This window comes from Crassostrea angulata, chromosome 2 (genome assembly GCF_025612915.1).
Source record: "Crassostrea angulata isolate pt1a10 chromosome 2, ASM2561291v2, whole genome shotgun sequence".
Classification (NCBI taxonomy): domain Eukaryota; kingdom Metazoa; phylum Mollusca; class Bivalvia; order Ostreida; family Ostreidae; genus Magallana; species Magallana angulata.
In genome coordinates, this window is record NC_069112.1 from 29247983 (window position 1) to 29266431 (window position 18449).

At 32.2% G+C, this 18449-nt stretch overlaps 2 protein-coding genes across 2 annotated transcripts; one reads left to right on the forward strand and one right to left on the reverse strand.

Moving 5' to 3' along the window:
- Positions 1-2058: 2058 nt before the first annotated feature.
- Positions 2059-8109, forward strand: LOC128171161 (uncharacterized). The gene is made up of 9 exons (XM_052836895.1): positions 2059-2266; positions 3283-3537; positions 3725-3796; positions 4623-4847; positions 5045-5299; positions 5630-5761; positions 6232-6467; positions 7472-7645; positions 7997-8109. Exons 1-9 carry the CDS (start codon positions 2074-2076, stop codon positions 8042-8044), a joined length of 1590 nt encoding a protein of 529 aa, XP_052692855.1. The 5' UTR covers positions 2059-2073; the 3' UTR covers positions 8045-8109.
- Positions 8110-12079: 3970 nt separating this feature from the next.
- On the reverse strand, positions 12080-14343 carry LOC128174155 (uncharacterized). The gene is made up of 4 exons (XM_052839776.1): positions 14340-14343; positions 13873-14112; positions 12953-13204; positions 12080-12315 (listed from the first exon to the last, which is right to left on the reverse strand). Exons 1-4 carry the CDS (start codon positions 14341-14343, stop codon positions 12080-12082), a joined length of 732 nt encoding a protein of 243 aa, XP_052695736.1.
- Between the last annotated feature and the right edge of the window lie 4106 nt (positions 14344-18449).

Below are 18449 nucleotides of genomic sequence, written 5' to 3' on the forward strand. Positions count from 1 at the left end.
AAACAGGCGGTGTGTCGTTTGGTAAGTAAAGTGTCGAAGAGATATACAGCATATACCAAGTTGTTATATACCATAAAACAGACGGTGTATCGTTTGGTAAGTAAAGTAATTCTTTCGTGAATATGTTTGGTTGTCACATGCATCACTTTCATTGGTTCGCGTTGTGGAGTATTCGGAAAGACAAGGCTCTTTACCAATGTATGTGTACATGTATCACAGATGCTGATCATTAGTTTTAAAAAAATATATCAAAAAAAAAGGTCACGGTATGATACCTTAATGAGGTTTGGTATTAAGTTAACGTTACAGCATGCAAAAATTGCAAGTGAGAAACATAGCATAGCAGGACATATACGTGGTAGTGAACAGACTTGCACCTCTCTTCCATTTTATGTTCAGACGACTAATCCAACTTCCCCTGGTTTGTAAAGTTTTGCAAAAACTTTATTACAGGAAACTTTTGATAGACAGTTCTTTTGTCGAACAATGCAAATACATAATTATCTATAAAAAGTGACGTCACAGGGTAAACGTATTTTCCGTTTATTAAGCATCCGTTTAATAGTTAAAGTTATACAAGGTGGGTATTTCCTACGTTTCAGAATTACATGTACCTAATATTATATTTAATTATCACATATAAAATATCAAAAAAGGAAAAAAATATACATGTAAATATTGTAATATTTTTTACACGTTGCAAGGTGAATATATTTAGAAATTAATAGACAATATATCGAGGCTTACTTGTATATCTTACCTCCTGCTTAATTCCAAAAAAAATATTGGCCAATAGCAGTCACGTGGATACCAGGTATATCCCATATATAAGTCAGTAAGAAATATATCTCACATTGAGCATTATGACGTCATTTTAAAAGTATTATGTCGTCAGGTTTCGGACTCAAATTGAAACTTTAATCTTGTTATAAACTTGATTTACTTTGTTTTATTCATATTTATCTTTAAAACAATGACAGTAAGATAAAAACTTCTTTATTTTGTGTTTTTATTTTTCTCTCTTTTCAATTCCAAAAGCTGACAGCACGTATCCGAGCAGGTTCTTGGGCTTCTCAATTTACATTTCGAATACAACAGAGAGAGAGGATGGGATATTGTGTTACCGCGACACCCACCATATAGCATCGACCATACCCGCTAACGTCACCGCATTATGTTTTATGGTCGGCCGATACGTGATTTATTACAACACTAGAGAGGGACAAGCGTCCAGAAAACTCGACTATTCTGCATTGACGCAAATAAACCTGTGTGAAGTAGTAGTTAATGGTAAGGATTGTATAGTGCTGGTAAACTTCTGGTACATGTATTACAGTTTCAGTGTCAAATGCAATATACTTATTACTGAAAATTGTGATATATTCAATTTGAATTCGTCATCATACCTTTTAACTAAATTTTGCTTTACTCAAAAGAGTTTCCAAATTTTTGTAATCAGTTTCTAGGCAGTTTAAAAAAATCATCTTCTGCCATTAGTTATTATCTGAAAATAAATAAAATACGTAATATATTTGTGGTTATTATAAATTTTCTAAAACTGTTTGCATCAAATTGATAACAATTTTTGAAAACAAAACTGATAGGTAATGTCATTGGATTGTGTTGCTTTTTCACAATAAGGTTGTCCTCTTGGCTTCCATGGTAAGGATTGCTCTAAGCCGTGTCCTGTTAACTGCCGTCATTGCGGTCTTATCTCGGGACAGTGCGACGGACTGTGTAGTCCCGGTTTTGATGGCCCTACTTGCGATCAGTATAAAAGGAGTGAGCTACTTTATCATATCCTAAGGGAGATTTTTAATGTGAATTCTATAAAATAATTCTCTGAGGCAAACCTTGTTATTTTCCTTTTGCAATACATCATTCAAAATTATGTATACGTTTGGTTTCGTTATTCTCTCTTCTGTATATTAAAGCCATTATTGTATAGAATATATCTGTAAAATGAGTTTCAGAAACCAAACAATTGATTGTTTTTTCGTAAGAATAGGTTTGAATTTTCTTTTAAATGTTTTTATTATAGTAAATTTGGCGTTACACCGCCTAACCTACCAGATGTCAACACGTATTACAGAGTATCCTAGTGATAAGCTAGTTGACGGCAAAGTGCTGACTGGACACATATCCCATGGAGCATGTACCTCAACTTTAGATGAGAAAGTAGTTGCCATGTGGATAGTAGATCTGAAGAAACCTCGACGAATTGAGCGCATAAATGTATTTTCAAGAACGGATAATTTGACTTGGGGTAAGAAGTATTTTAAAATCTGTAAGATTAATAAAGAGCGGAATGTATAACAGCTAAACTGAACCCTATGTGTTTGTATGCTTCTTTTAAATGCATTTTGATATGTTTTAAATTACAGTCTACAGTTTTTGTTTTCCCAACTGTAAATCACATCATTTCAAATTATACATGTATATGGATCAACATTATCACAAGTCAAGATTTGATTTGTTCATTCATACAAGTGCTTTGATTTTTTTTTTTCATACAATATTTCAATTTTTATAATAGCAACACTCGTGCTATAGCTAACATAAATTCCTTTTATTCCTAAACAAGGCGTTCTGCAATGTTTTGTGTCCACACGCTTTGTTGTAAACAATCGCAAATTCACAACAAAACGATGTTAAATATTATAATTGCATTTTTCGTTTTAAAATACCTACAACAATTAATTTTTTTGTAATCTGAAATGTACATGTATATGATGTTTTAATTCAGATATCCTTAACAGACTGATTTATGCTCAGTTCAATAAATCATTTAATCAAAAATATATCGCATTCACAAGTCTTAACTTATTATCTCCTACGATATTGGTTTCCCTTCATCTTCCGCTATGTTAACATTCAGAACTTTCAAAGTTCTTTCTAACAATATAATTATCTCACCTGTTATGTTTCGAAATGACCGTTTATGTATTAACATGACAGAAAAAACAGTAAATAAATTCAATTCGTAGTATTCCTTCATTATTATTTAGAGATTTGTTGATTTTAGTTATAACATAATTGTGTTTGTATTATCTTTGTTGGGTCTTATAGAATCGTGAAAAACCAACAACAACAATACTTCTTAAACAAGACACTAGGCAGTTTTTACTGAGAGATGCACAATACACAAGTCAAAGTTCACCAGCTCCTTCTGTTAACTAAGCCATGATGATGTAAACTTCAAAGAAAGGAGCAGTAAAATATATACCTTTAATCTATGTATCATGTCATGGTTTTTTAACTAAGAATATGTCTATGTTGCAGATAAAAGCAATGATTTCACCAAAAAGCTTCTTGGATTTTCCATCATTGTATCTAATACATCTGATCGTCGAGATGGTGTCGTCTGCTATCAAGATACACAATACACTGCATCCACGATACCCGATAAGGTGGAAATATTCTGTTCTGTGATTGGTCGATTCGTCTTCTATTATAATGAGAGACTCCCTGGGATACGTTATCCAAAGGATTACAGTAAATATGCATATGGCGATCTATGTGAGATTGAAGTTTCAGGTGAGTTTTATTTCATAACTATCGGAAAGCATTATAAAAAATAAAATTAAACAACTTCTTGTGTTTTGAAATAACCATCTATTTGCACATCCATTGCAGAAGAAACAATAAATGCACTACATGTACATTAAGTTTATACTTGGTCTGTTCAAATAAATATTTTTTTGGTGAATATTATGTGTTTGAGGTTGTCCCGTTGCCGAATTTGGATACGAAAATGCAGATTGCACTATCCCGTGCCTTGCCATGTGTCATAAATGTAAGTATATCTTTTAAGTACCTCCAGTATTTATACATCGCAAATCATGGTTTTATAATAACTTTATTATCTATAAGTGAACACGGTAGAGGAGAGAGAAGGGGAAGTTTCATCAGGCCTCATCAAAAAAACGTGAATATATAAATTATCCGTTCTATGAATAACGTGGGAATGTTAAATATGTATTTTAGATATTTCTGATTATAACTACTGTGGTTTCATCAATATTCAAGGGTATCAATTTTCGTGGATAAAGTGAAAAATCACAATTGCAAGGATACGTAAATTCGTGGCCAATGCCCCTATCAATACAAATTGTTAATAGAAAATGCATTTCAATGAACATTTAAATTCATGGATCAACTAAACGAAATCCACGAAAATTGGTATTCAACGAACATTGATGAAACCACAGTATTAAGAAAACACCCCGTCTTAATTTGGGCAACCTATTTAGGACTGCATTGTTCATTAATGAGATCCACATTGATCTGCTTTTACAAAATTTGTGATGTGGTTATGTTCAAAAAGTGTTTTACCTGAAAGTTGTCTATAAAAATGCGATACATAACACACAGTTAAGGGCAATGTATTTGCAGTAATCTTTCACGAAACCCTTTTTTACAAAACTCTTTTCACAATTTCTTGTGGTTTATAGATCTGTAAAACTCTAGCTATAGAAAATCCACACAACAGTCCTCAACCTATGCCAAGTTCAGATCGAGCGATAAAGCTGTCAACGGGAATATCTCCCTCTATTTCAGCGACGGTCAGTCTACAGAATCAAATCACCTAATTCTAAAACTTGTATTTCTGGTGTATTTAGATCTGGAGAACTTGAGCTATAGAAAACCCACATGGCAGTCCTATACCTATGCTGAGTTCGGATCGAGCGATAAAGCTGTGGACGGGAGGAAGTCCCGCCATTATAGGGATGGTCAGTGTACAATCACAAGCCAATCAGCGAGCAATACGTGGTGGGTCAATCTGGAAAACAAGTACAGGATCGCCTTCATAACCTTGTATTTAAGGACGGATAACTCTACCTTTTGTACGTCCTCTGTTATTCATAATATAAAAGTTAACGCAAATTATTAATATAAAATAAACAAAAAGTATTAATTTTTGAATAAAAAAAAATCTTGATATTTGCTATTTTATATTACTTACTGTAATATAATCTGGTAAGACTTTAATATGTATTTTATTCACTGATGATTAAATTTACCAAGAATATTTCTTGTCTAGATTTTGGAAGTATATTTGCAAAATATTACCTCGGGTTTGCTGTGTACGTTTCGAACACGACCAATAGAAATGATGGAGTGTTATGTTACAAAGATCGTAGTTATTCAACACGTACGCTTCCTGATCGCGTTACCATTAGGTGTCTGCAGACTGCACAGTACGTCATCTACTACAATGAACGTCGACGTGGTGTGGTCTATGATTCCGATTATTCTCACAACGTGTTTGGAGATTTGTGTGAAGTTGAAGTTTACGGTATTTCCTTTCAAATCTCTCTCTCTCTCTCTCTCTCTCTCTCTCTCTCTCTCTCTCTCTCCTAATTCCATTTTCTTGAGCATTTCTCAAATTATACTGATAATTGCTCATACATAGCACAAAAAAGTATAATTTGTAAAAATATGAAGAAAAAAACCTTTTGTATTTTGTTTTATTAAATTTGGATAGGTATAAGCTACGCTCAAGTTGATAATTCTTTACCTAATGATTATAAGAAAAACTTAATGATCATAATGTGTGTATACGCCACTTTGAAGAGTGAATCCTAGCGCATGCGAATCAAAATTGACAAAGTATTTTTAAACAAAGGATGTCCAAGTCCCGTTGCGGAAGTACCGGAGTGTTCAAAGCCCTGCCCTTCCAACTGTGAGACATGTTATCCCAACACAGGGTTTTGTACAAAATGTAAACCTGGATTCGAGGGTTCGGCGTGTGATGTAGGTGAGTGCATATGTTTCTTTATCATTTATTTATGGCTTGAAATTATCTATGGATAATTTGGATTTTGTAAATTTGACTGTATTTATCGTAGTATTTTTGTTCGGCCAATAATATTTTTGGTTCATTTTTCTATCTTTCTATCACATCCTCTTAGCTACGAATGAAATCTTATACAGTCTTTTAAACAGATCTTAGACAGCTAAGAGGTATCCTACCCTGTTTTGAAATTCAAGAACTTTGATACATGGGTAAAACACACGGTTTTAATTTATATGAAAGATAGTTTATTCATAGCTGACTTATTACGTTTCATCATATTTTTTTATGAAAGCTATGTGGATATTTTTTTTTTAGCCAAAGCATGCATTCCCTCCCCCAGTGTTTCCAATGACAGATTTAATTTAATATAACGCACAAACTATTTTTTATAATATATTTATAAACGATTAACATATTATAATTAATTTCAGTTTGCGATGCTATAGGTAGAGCTGGGATAGCCAACGACGGTTTTTACAATGGTTCTTTCACTGATATGTTCACTTCTGAAGGACACACATTCTTACCGACGGAACACGGATTTGCACGTCTCATCTTGACTCTATCGGGGAAGTCTTCAAACGTTGCAAAATTGTCCTTCACTATCCATAAGGCATCTAACGTATTTGTTGCTTTCGTAAATAGCACAAATGAGTATACCGTAATGGTAAGTATTTGCATAGAGATAAATATGTTTTGACAACCATCATAATTTTTTTTAAAAACATTTAGAATTACAAAATCCAAAACCGACTATAAACATTAAGTTATCTAAAAAAGTTTTTTAGTCCTTATTTTGTTCATATTGGAATTATACAAAGTCAGTGTATAACGTTATGAGATATGCTATCTGGAAATAATATTTTGTATTTTTATATAGATTTTCTTTATTGTTTGTAAACCAGTAATATTAAAATCTATTGGAAATAGTGTAACTACAAATAATAACATATGAACGCAACGCTTTGATTTTTGTTCGCAAAACAAAGAATTTCAAACGCTGTATGTTTCTTGTAACTTCATATTTGACGTTAAAATTTTGACGAATCAAAACACATACAAGCAATCTACAAGGTAGACATTAAAACTTGCAAAATAACTTTGATTGTTTCAAAGCCTAAATCCTTTCTAGAGTCCGTTTGATGGCACAGGTGTAAGTAGTGTAGACCTCAAGTAGTTGACTTTGCTGGGTTTTATTTAAAAAAGTCTTCCTTTATTTGGGGAGTTACTTTGTTCCTTGTATAAAAAATGAGATACAGAACCGCCTCTATCGCATATAAGATAATGGGAACAATGAAGCTCGGTGTTTGTGTAAAGCATGTGTGCTCTTGTTGGTGTTTGTTTTCTTTATTACCGAAAACTGTAATTTGTACAGGGTTATTGACGTTCCGTGTAAATGTTGGCCTTATTCATCTGCAAAGAGTTTCGCCCTATTGTAATCACACTGTTGTGTTGAAACAAAGATAAATTTGAATTATTGAAATTCGGCTAGTCTTAATTTCGCCCGCTAACAACGAGGATGATAAGGGCAAAAAATAAAGAAGATAGGGTGGGTGGGGATTTCCCCAGTTTACATAATACCTGCATGGGGAGTTGGGGAGTTCCAGTCCGGTATACATTATATCGGCATCAACTTTTTTTCGTATCAAAAAAAGCGATTTTTCATTTCAGCATTTCGAGCAATACACAAAAACGCAACACTGGGAAGTCAACGTAATAAACGAATTCATGTCCAAGGTCCATTTGATCCGAATAACAGTCCAATTCAAAATTCCGTTCACCATCTCAAATCTGAGACTTCCGTTGCGGGCTTGCTTCAGGAATGACAGTGACATTAGTGAAATGGTAAATACAATTGGCAAACACATTAATTTTAACAATACCTTTACTTTTACTATTCAGCTGCTTATCATAGACTTTTCGAGTTAAAGTGAAAAATGCTGAACGGCTATTAGTTTAAAAACTGTAAAAATGAATAAACTGTATCAATAAATAAACGAACATTTGAATGAACCAAAAAAGTCTGAAGAAAAAAACAGCTGTTAAAAATAAGAGACATATACTTAAAATGAGTACAACAAAAATGAAAGAATAAAAAAAGGTAATCAAAAACGGAATTAAAAAATAGAATGAAAACATTAAACATTGCCTGCTGTAATATGTTTGGTCCTCTACAAGTTATTATTTTTGTTGCAGGCATGGCGCAGACCTGGAATGTTCAAATATGTGCGAGAGATACACTAATAATATCATATTTTGTGTAGAAATGATTTAAGTAAAGCAAACCAGGTAGAAAACTTTATTTCGTCTGATGGCTATTTCAGAAATTTAATTTATACTTGTATAGCACATTTTTGTATTGTGGGATTGTACGATACTAGTATATAGGACTTATTTGTCAATTAGAATTTCTTACTTCATAGTAATTAAAAAATATATATACAATGTATTATTGACATTCGTTTTTGATAAAATATAGTCCAAGCTCTGTGTGTGCCAGTATAGTGACCAATCGGTTCGTCTGTTCGTTTTTACGTCTGAAATCACTTGTCTAGGACATACATTTTATCCCCTTTGCCCAATATTTTTTTTTACCTACAGAGACTTTGGGTAAAGGATGTGCAATGACCTTGAACCATGTCCCCAGGTCTAAGTGTAGGCCACAGCAGAATCTTTCGAAAATCATAGTCCTGATAATTATTTCTCTTCCCTTGGTGAACTATAGCTTATTCACAGTGTATATGGTCAAAGGGTGTCCAGTTACCTTGATTGACGTCTCTAGGCCCAGAATCAAGGTCATATCAGAACAGAATCCATGATATGTTATAACAGTTATTCCTTTAAAATGTTATTATAAGACAAGTTTTATTTAAATACATCAATCTTATGGAGTTGGAGAAAAACACATGATGTTCTATAATGGGTCATGGAAAAGTATATGACGTCACACCTTTATGACGTCATAGTATACAGACAGAGCAATTGCGATGATAGAAAAATATTAGCAGTTCCTCCGTATGGACTTACAGTGGGAAAGCGCATTGAATATGCAAATATATGTCTGTAAATAACTTAAAACTTTATATTTAGTAAGGAATATATAAATATAACTGAATTATTTACATAACTGAAGTCATGTAATGTACGCTCTTTGAAAATTGGTTTGATAACTAATCCAGATTTGATTCGGAATCTTTTACGTCACGTGAGCATAATATAGAGACGCGGGGCGAATAAGCTAAAGGTAACTATTGTTAAGCATTTGTTTTCATTTACTTGCATAACAACATTTTATCATACAATTGTAGATGACAAAAGAGTGAACATACATGTACCGTGTAAGTTAGGGTTCAAAGACGATAAACGATCGACGGACATTTGATGATATTTAATAATTATTGATTATAAAAAAAAAACAAAAAAACCAAAAACAGCTTAACAATTAAGGTAACAGTGGCCAAATAAAAGAATTTTTTTTCTCAAACTCCCACACATAGGGTTAGCAAACTAAATGCTAGTGTTGCTGTTCATGAAGACATCTAATAACAAGTGAAAGCTTGAGATGTGACACTGTATCCATTATCCTTTGTAAACCTTGATTTGATCAATAATTATAGTTATGGGGGTTATCTTTGCTAATGTTCAGTTTGGTGACATAACTTTTGATGGTCAATTAAATAAAGAAGAATTGTTTCCATATATTTGATGATTAAAAAACCTGTCTGGACAAAATTAGAGAGGAAGAGGGAAATGTGTTTCACCTTAAAGGTAGAAATACCTAAATATTCTTTTAAAAAACATTAAATCCAAAATCAACAACAAGAGGCATGTATACCGCAGTATATTTTATATTAAGGACGATGGATTCTGCGATCAAAAGTATATTAGTTTTTTTCTAAAGTACTTTTTTAACATCTACACACATATCTAAACCAAAATTCAAAACAAAATTTGGGGTCTATCTGCTCCTTTCGGTGCTACGGTGTATTTAATATGACCTTTCTGCACTGAAATCGCTTTTCCCTCTATAATTTTTTATCGAAATAAACCATGGTATCAAATACACATTTACATTATTTAGAATTAATAAAATTAAAATTATCATAATGAAAAAGTTTGCAATTTCTTGACCTTATTGATATTTTGACCTTTTTGTACTGAAAAAATACTATTTGTATTCATAAACGATTCAACATGCAATTAAAAAAAATAAAAGTCTCAAACTTTCTCTCAAATTATGACAGACTTGTCAAAAGAAAGTTATATATTCAGAAAATAAAACCAAAAGTATGTGTCTATAATATAAATTTTGAGATATGGCATGAAATAAGGTAATTTTAGGGGAAATTGGAGTTGATTTTATCTTTACTCGTATGAAATATCACTTAAACATGCCAATATATGTCGATAGAAATATTGAAATATTGTTGAAATATGTTTTTTTGAAACAACACGAGATATCACAATGCATAAACTATCTGAAAATTTGGTATGCACGAAAAATAAGAAAGCTAAAGTTAAGTTACTCTAAAACAACTGAGTTATGAAAAATATTCATTTTCTTCTTAAAAACCTTCCGCCACAAAATAGAGTACCTTACTACACTCTCTATATATGAAATTTTTCCTTCACTATTTTATTCAATATAGTTTTTTGGCATTGTAAAAAGGAATTTACAAGTAGAATTCATATATGACACAGAATTTCTAGACTAAAGGTGACCCAAAATGGCTACCAAAATCAGAGGATCGAACCTCTTTAAAACGACACAATGTCATTTCAATTTCTATTATGTTTCAGTTAACTTGTTGGCTTTCAAAGTTGACTGTAGTGTGACGGTCCACTGAGTTGATCCAGTTCTTGGTATACAGTGCCGTCGTCCGCTGTACTATACATGTATATCCCGGACGTCGGAATGAATTTTGTGTCTCTCTTCAACCCGTCTTGTATTACATCCTGTCTCTTGCATGCGTTGTTTTTTAAAATCCTGAAACGTTCAAATAATAAATTTTTACCATTTGCCAGCGGTTTATAGTATTTCCTATAATTCTATTTCGTGTACCTAATATTTTATAGTGAAATTCTAAATTTTATTATTTTTTTCAGTTTGCTTTTTTCTCAAATATTGGACTTTTGGTGTTCACCGCTTAACATGGGCTTCATATAAAAAAGTTACTAAATATTTATTAAAATCAAACTAATTGTTTCAACTGGCTTTTTTCAAACTGATGTTTAACTGCAGTTAAAACTTTGGAACCATTAAATTTCGTGGGGGCCAATTTTCGTGGATTGCTTAAATTTTACAGGTTCGTCGAAACGTAATTTCGTTCATTCTTTTAAACCTGCAAATGAAATATGACTTTATTACCCTAATTCATTAATTCGTGGAGGCTGTTAATTCGGGGATAAGAGTACCCACGGATTCCGTTAAAATTGAGCCACCACGAAATCTAATGATTCCACAGAAATAGGAACAAAACAATGCTGATAAAGCCAAAGGTATAGTCTTTGTTTTCCCATTTTCTTTTTGTTTAGAGGGTGGTGTTTTGTTTTGATTAATATTTTGTTTTGTTTTTGTTTTTTTGCAATAGGACAAGTCTTATAAGTAAGTAATTGTTTAATTCACATCTCGTACATGTATATAATCTTAAGTTTTGAATGTTTCAGTCCTTCAGATTCCTGTCAACGTTTTGGGATTTAAAATATATACATGTTATTGTATACTCGATTAATGCAGAACGGTATCATCACCAAATTTGGTTGGCTTTTTTTCTTTTGTTATCAAATTTCAGGGTATGATGCTAGCACATACGCCTTCCTTTGGCAAGATACCATTTTAAACCGTGTCTGTTTCTGAGAATATAATTTAAAGAAATACAATACATAATTCTTAGAAAACGAATTCAAATACCAGGTAATTGTACAGATGTTGATGACGAGACTTGTGCAAAGAACTGGCAGCATAACATACAAAATGGACTCTGTGTTGTTTGATTTCTGTGACATATTAACTGTTAAATTAAAGAATATTTTAACATCATTACACAACAGCCTTGGTTTAGTTACGACAAAAATTATACATTTTTTAGTGCTTCTTTTTTGAAAGTTGACAAAACAATTGTATCCTATATCGTGCATCTTGTATCATATCCTTCGAAACAGCTCTATCTTATCATATTCTACCCCATACCATCTATTTTAAGGAACAATAGTTAATAAATACATAAGTTAAGTAAATAAGAAAATAATAAAAGCTTTACTTATGTAGAGATAAAATATCTAACTCATACATTGATTATCCGCGGGGATGGCTGTCGCTGTTATGGTGGAGGAGTTGGTGTTAACCGGAAGGGGTAAGGCGGTGGCGACAGGCTGTCCTCTGTAATATCTTGTGGTGGTGGTGCCCAGGGTAGGTACACCTGAATACACCCTATCTCCACCGGTTGCGGTGATGGCTGTCGATGTGGCTGTGGTGGTGTCTTTTGACGCGGCATTTGTTTCACCGCTGTTATATCCTTGATGTGAAAAAAATACACATTAAAAATACTTTGCTTTAATATTTACACTCTGAGTGGAATTCATTTTAGAATATATCCTGTATGAAAATCTAAATGCAAGTGTCATATACTTGGCAGAGTGTTGAAAAGTTAAGGTGCGAGTGTTATATATATATCTGACTCCAAAGGCGCCATCTTGATGAAATTCAGATGGTAAATCGGTTTACAAAAATAGACATGCATTTTGATAACGAAAAAAAAGTATTTTCCATTATATGTCAACTCTCTTACTGTGGAACACTAAAATTCATGGAGGCCAATTTTCTACTTTGTTACTAAATTAGAACGAAAACTAAGTCATTTGGTTTCAGTAGGGGGTATCATTGTATGGAAGTTTGCACATGCATATGTTAAAAAAGGTTTTTAATATCTGATACGGATAAAGACTATGGAAAAACTATTAATTTGTAAAATTAACATGAATAATGGTTCATTAAAAACATCAAGCACGTTTTCAAACTCATTCATCAATTATTTTCTAATGATTTTTGAAATTCCTGAACAAAACTATATCAAATTTAGAAAATAATCTGTTGTTTCAGATCTTTCTGATGTTATGTATTATCACATTATTTTTTTTTAAAATTTGTATTACCATACACCTCTATTTCACAGATTTCTAAGATAGCCCCCCTAGTTGGGTTATCTTCAGGTGCGTCATACGTGGTCTTCACAATGACGTGTCTAGCTGTGTGTTTACAAGGTATGTCTATTACGTTTGGAGGTACTGCTGGGTATGTGGTATTGTCAGTGTAACATCGAGTTCTATGAGCCGTTTTTGTTTGTGTTGCTGACGTGTTTGATACATCTAGGTAAAACTGTCTGAATCGATAGGGCTTCCAAAAACCTATGGAATATGATGTGAAAATAAAGTAAAATATACATTTATAATAACCATTAATATATAACAATAAAAATAATGATCAAAAGAAAAACAACAACAACAAAAACCTAAATTATATTTGTTGTTTACATTCATGTATCATGAGTCTCCTTTAATGATACTTTGAAAGTGACATATTCTTAAAGAACAGTTCTTATTAGGGTGATGCATATGGTAGGCAATGCTTGTCCCCAACCAACCATTAAATTTCATTTCATAAATTGAAAGATATGCAATTTTTATCGGTGTTATCTTTCATCAATTCTGATTTGAAAATTTCTGAACTTCACATTTAAAATTACTGGTACAATCAACAGAGACTTGAGCTTTTAATATTTTCTGGAAGGGAACTACCATCTTCTCCCAAACATTAATCATAATTGTTCCTATTTATAAAGTAACACGACGCTTTTACGAATATTGTCAGCATATTTAAAATTAACTAAAAAAATGTTTAAAACGAAAAAAAATATGTAATACCACTGATTTAGGTGTCTAATTATTTCAATAAAACGCGTATCTGCTTTACTAATATTGAACACTTTCACAATCAATTTCCGTATAAAATACTTGTGGGTTCATATGAACCACAAAGAACTTTAAAATTTCAGATTGAATAAAAAAATACATACGTTCGTTTCTATAAAATATTTTTACACTTTCTATGTTGAAGGGTTTTCCAAGATCTATTTGAAGCCATGCCTTTGTCTGATTTACTTCTGTGTGAGCGCAATACTTTTCTGAAGTTCTTTTATCACCATCAATCACCAGTGTTGCAATATTAGATCCGTACGTCGAACTTTGCAAAACTGATGTGGTAGGGTGCCTACTGAGGTTTTCTGCAATATATGTTTTGAATGGAATGCACGTCCCTTGTCCAAAAATGGCATAAACAGATAGAAATACTTAAATTCTGTTTACTATAATTATGGCAGAAAACTGTACTTTGATCATTTACCGTTTGTCAAATATTACCTGAAAAGTCAAATGCATGCTTGATATTTTCTTTTAAAAAACAAAATAATTTATATCAGCGGATTTGGCGAGTGGGGGCAATATGCGACATCCGAAATAGTAAGACTTTACGCCGTAGGTATACCCATCACATTGTTTACGAGAACATTCACTATCAATTCTAAAAACTGTCTAGCACCAAACAATTTTGAAGAAAAATTGGACATTTGTAAAGCACTAAAATATATAAATTCATAGGTTTTAAAGTGTGAAATGATGTCATGTGTATTTTACATGTTCTCTCCGAGCCATGGACGCGTTTGAGACAGGTACTTATTCCCAGTTGTCGTGGTGTTAATCAGATAAGAGTTTCTGCCTCTCCCTAAATGGGACAACAGTTCATCACAGGTTTACCTTAATGATGGTACCCAATATCAGCACGGTGGACGGATACAATGGAAATAAAGTATCTTGCGTAAAGATACAACACGAAGGATCAAGCAACTATCGCAGTGCTTAAACCAGTGATCTTTATGTTAATGGAATGACGTTTATGACCACTAAGCAAATAAATACTCAAACAAAATACATTTTCGCTATTTTTCACAAAGGAATACAAGTAGCAGATAGTCAACCTGTTGTCAATTGAAGTCAAGGGGAAAAAAGCGAAATAATAAACCATATTAAAACCTAAGCTACAAGACCAAAACAAACAACATTAATAAATGTGACAGAGCACATCCATTGAAGTGAAAATGCTCAATTATTGCATTAAAGGGTAATGGTTCCTGATCCGATTATTTCACATAATTGGCAAATCCCAATTACATGTAGTAAAATGCATAAAGCATTATCAGTATATTGAAATGTAAAATACTGCCCTGTCAAATCAAAACAATCTTGTGAATTAATGGTAATAGTATGCATTAACTATACAACCATTTTTTTTTTCAAGTTAATCTATCATTTTATCAATATCGAAAATTAAGAACATACTTTGCAATATCAATTATAACAGCTGTGCAAATAAAGAAGTGCAATCGAAAGTGAAACATACATTTCGATAGGGAAAAATTAAAATGTCCGCTTTAACATAAATTAAACGCAGAAATTATTTTTTTTTTTTAAAATGATAACGAAAATGAGGCATCATATCTTTTAATTTTATTTCCTGCAGGCAACCACTGCTGTAAATAAAAAAACAACTCATCTCCGACTATTTATGTTATCGCTTTGTACATAATAACATCTCCTACCTGGTAGTAATTAATAAAACAAATACAATATTTAATAAATATCGCTAAACTAAAACAAAACCGGATGCATATTGGAAACTAAATATATTTAATTAAAATGTCCTATCATAATATTTTTTTCTGATATGATTATATTATTTAAATCTCTGACATTTAGACCAAAAGGATAGAAAACAATACTAAACAATTGATTATGTATAATATCTAGATTTCATATTTACAAATGATAGTCTTTAGGTTATTTTCTATGTGATATATTTTCCTTTTTTTTTTTTTTTTTGCTTTAGTAATGAACGGCAGACAATAGACAATCTTACTTGAGCCTTAGGCGATATCATTGTTCACTAGCATTAAAAGAATAAAAGCAATAAGGGCATCCTTATTGTAATAATAATATGATATATGCATTGACCTATTATTCCTTTCCATCTTACTTGGTATTTGTTGTTCTTATTTTAAAAGTATCTAGAAGACGTGCATGTAATTTAGAGTGTGATTCATAGTTTTCTTTTATCTTGTGTGATATTTTGATAATATACCCGATATATTCATATACACGTTTATTCACTCATATATCTTTTTTTTTTTTTACAAAATATTCTCAAAGAATAAACTTTAGTATACAAGTATTGTCACACTTTTAGATATTACAATGTATTAAACATTACCTCTATGTTAGGCTATCAACCGGTTCATAAATTCATGAACCTGTTGATAAGGTGGGAAAAATTGACATGTATTCCCGCGATAAAATTTGTTTTTACTGCCTGGTGTCAACATAACCAAATTTCTGACCAGTTAAAAATCAGTCATTAGTATCTTAATGTTAAGTAATGTATTTTATACTTACCGTGACAATAAACATGAAGTTGGAAACCAAAGACGACAATCCAAATTGAATAATACATTTCGAATCAATGTTTTAATGGACATTTACCTATGTCAATTAAATAATTAGGAAATATTGAGGAAGTTAGCATTTATTGTCGAGAGGCTTGCTTCGCTCTCCTGGGCAACAATATTTTGACACAGATCAATCATTGGACCTCAGTCATTATTCATGCATATTTATATAAATTAAACCTTTTACATGTGTTAACATTTGCGTTCTCAGTTATTTTACTTATAAGAATTATAACCTACAATAACCAATCACCACTAAACGGGAGTTCAATGTCCCTCATTAAACAGAAACATCGCAAAACACATCATTCTTGTGTAAATAGAATGTGTTTGAATATGTTGAATATTTTTGACAAGACAACGGCGTATCTGATACTTGTATTTTGTTAATGATATTGCGTTTATATTAACAAGCATATTTTGTTAATGATATTGCGTTTATATTAACAAGCATATTTTGTTAATGATATTGCGTTTATATTAACAAGCATATTTTGTTAATTATATTGCGTTTATATTAACAAGCATATTTTGTTAATTGAATAGTTTTGAAAGCTGGATATAAATGCATTGTTTTAGAGTAAAATGTGTGTGTTACAGAACATGAAAAAAGAACAATTACCAAAAATAAAGTTCAGAATCAAGGACCCCTACTTCTGACCTACTTACTACAGCTAACGACATTACACTTCCTGATCACACTCCATATGAATAAGAGTTGTAAAACATTGAGTACCAATGATTTTTTTTTTTTTTTGAAATTTTAAATTTGCCACATTGTTTTATTTCCCTTTCTTGTAGTTTTTATATTTGTTTATGTGGATAAAACTTTAAAACGTGTCAAATTCACTAACGTCGGAAGCAAATTGAAATGTGTGTGTGTGGGGGGGGGGGGTGGAAGAGTTTACCTATACTTCCAAATGTTTTCCCACAAATCATGAAATTCCTAATCCGTGGGGAGGGGGAGGAGGAGGGAGGGGGCTAGTATGCCTATTTCTCCAACTTTCTCAATCTTTATAAGCCTTCCCCCAGCCCCCCCCCCCCCCCCCCCCCCCCAGTTCCAATGCCTATTTAATTATCTTTCAAGAATAGTTATCTTTCGTTTCAAATTAAATAAAAAAAACTCCTTGTCTTCTGTTGAATGCGTTCTTCATTCAAAATGTACTTTGTCGAAAGCTTTCTCTATTTATGATGAATTAGATTGAGAGATCTGTAAATAAAAAAAAATATAGAGAAACTTTGCATCAAATTATGGTCGAAACAGAACTCTTTTCATTTTCATTGAAACGTCCGCTTTCTTAAAAAATAACTCTTCGATATTCACACTTAAAAGAACTATCAAAACAACTCTTGAAAACTGTTTTCTCTTGAAGTTTAAAGCGGTAATGTAGGATATATCTAAGGTGAGAAATTCTAACGGGTTGAGTCCAGAAATGTATAACGTTAGTAGCGGTTGGTACATGTACATGTTTTAAAACTATTTTCAGGTTCTCTCAAATAACTATTTTTAGGGATTGTTTTTTTTTTTTTTTTTGTAAAGTACCCTAATATAATTTTCCATCAGGGGAAATATTTTCTAAAAACACATTTCCAAGAGTGCAAGAGAGAGAGAGAGAGAGAGAGAGAGAGAGAGAGAAAGAGAGAGAGAGAGAGAGAGAGAGAATATTCGAATAATTAAACTACTACAAGAAGTCTATCGACAAACGAGAAATGTTGATTAATGTCAATAACAATAGTTCTGCAGATCTTAAACCATGGGGTTTTGATGGTTTCATGTATATGGTAGAGAATACAGAAATATTGCTTCCCTGACAGGAAGCAGAAGGGGGGGGGGGGCGGGGTGGGGGTGAGTGTTTGTCATGATTTCGGATAATATTATCCCAATCCTCGCCCCACCTGCACGATGCAAAGTGTCTTTCTCCTAAAATTGCTGTATTTTAAAAAGAAATCCAGTTTTTAAACTCTATAGGATGGACGACCTTGGGAGTTGGTTTCTTTAAATATGGTAAAATATATAAGTGTATTGCTACCGGGTTTAAAAAAATGTGAAATAATGCATGTTGAAATTACTAGCGTACAACTGTTTTAGTACGCTC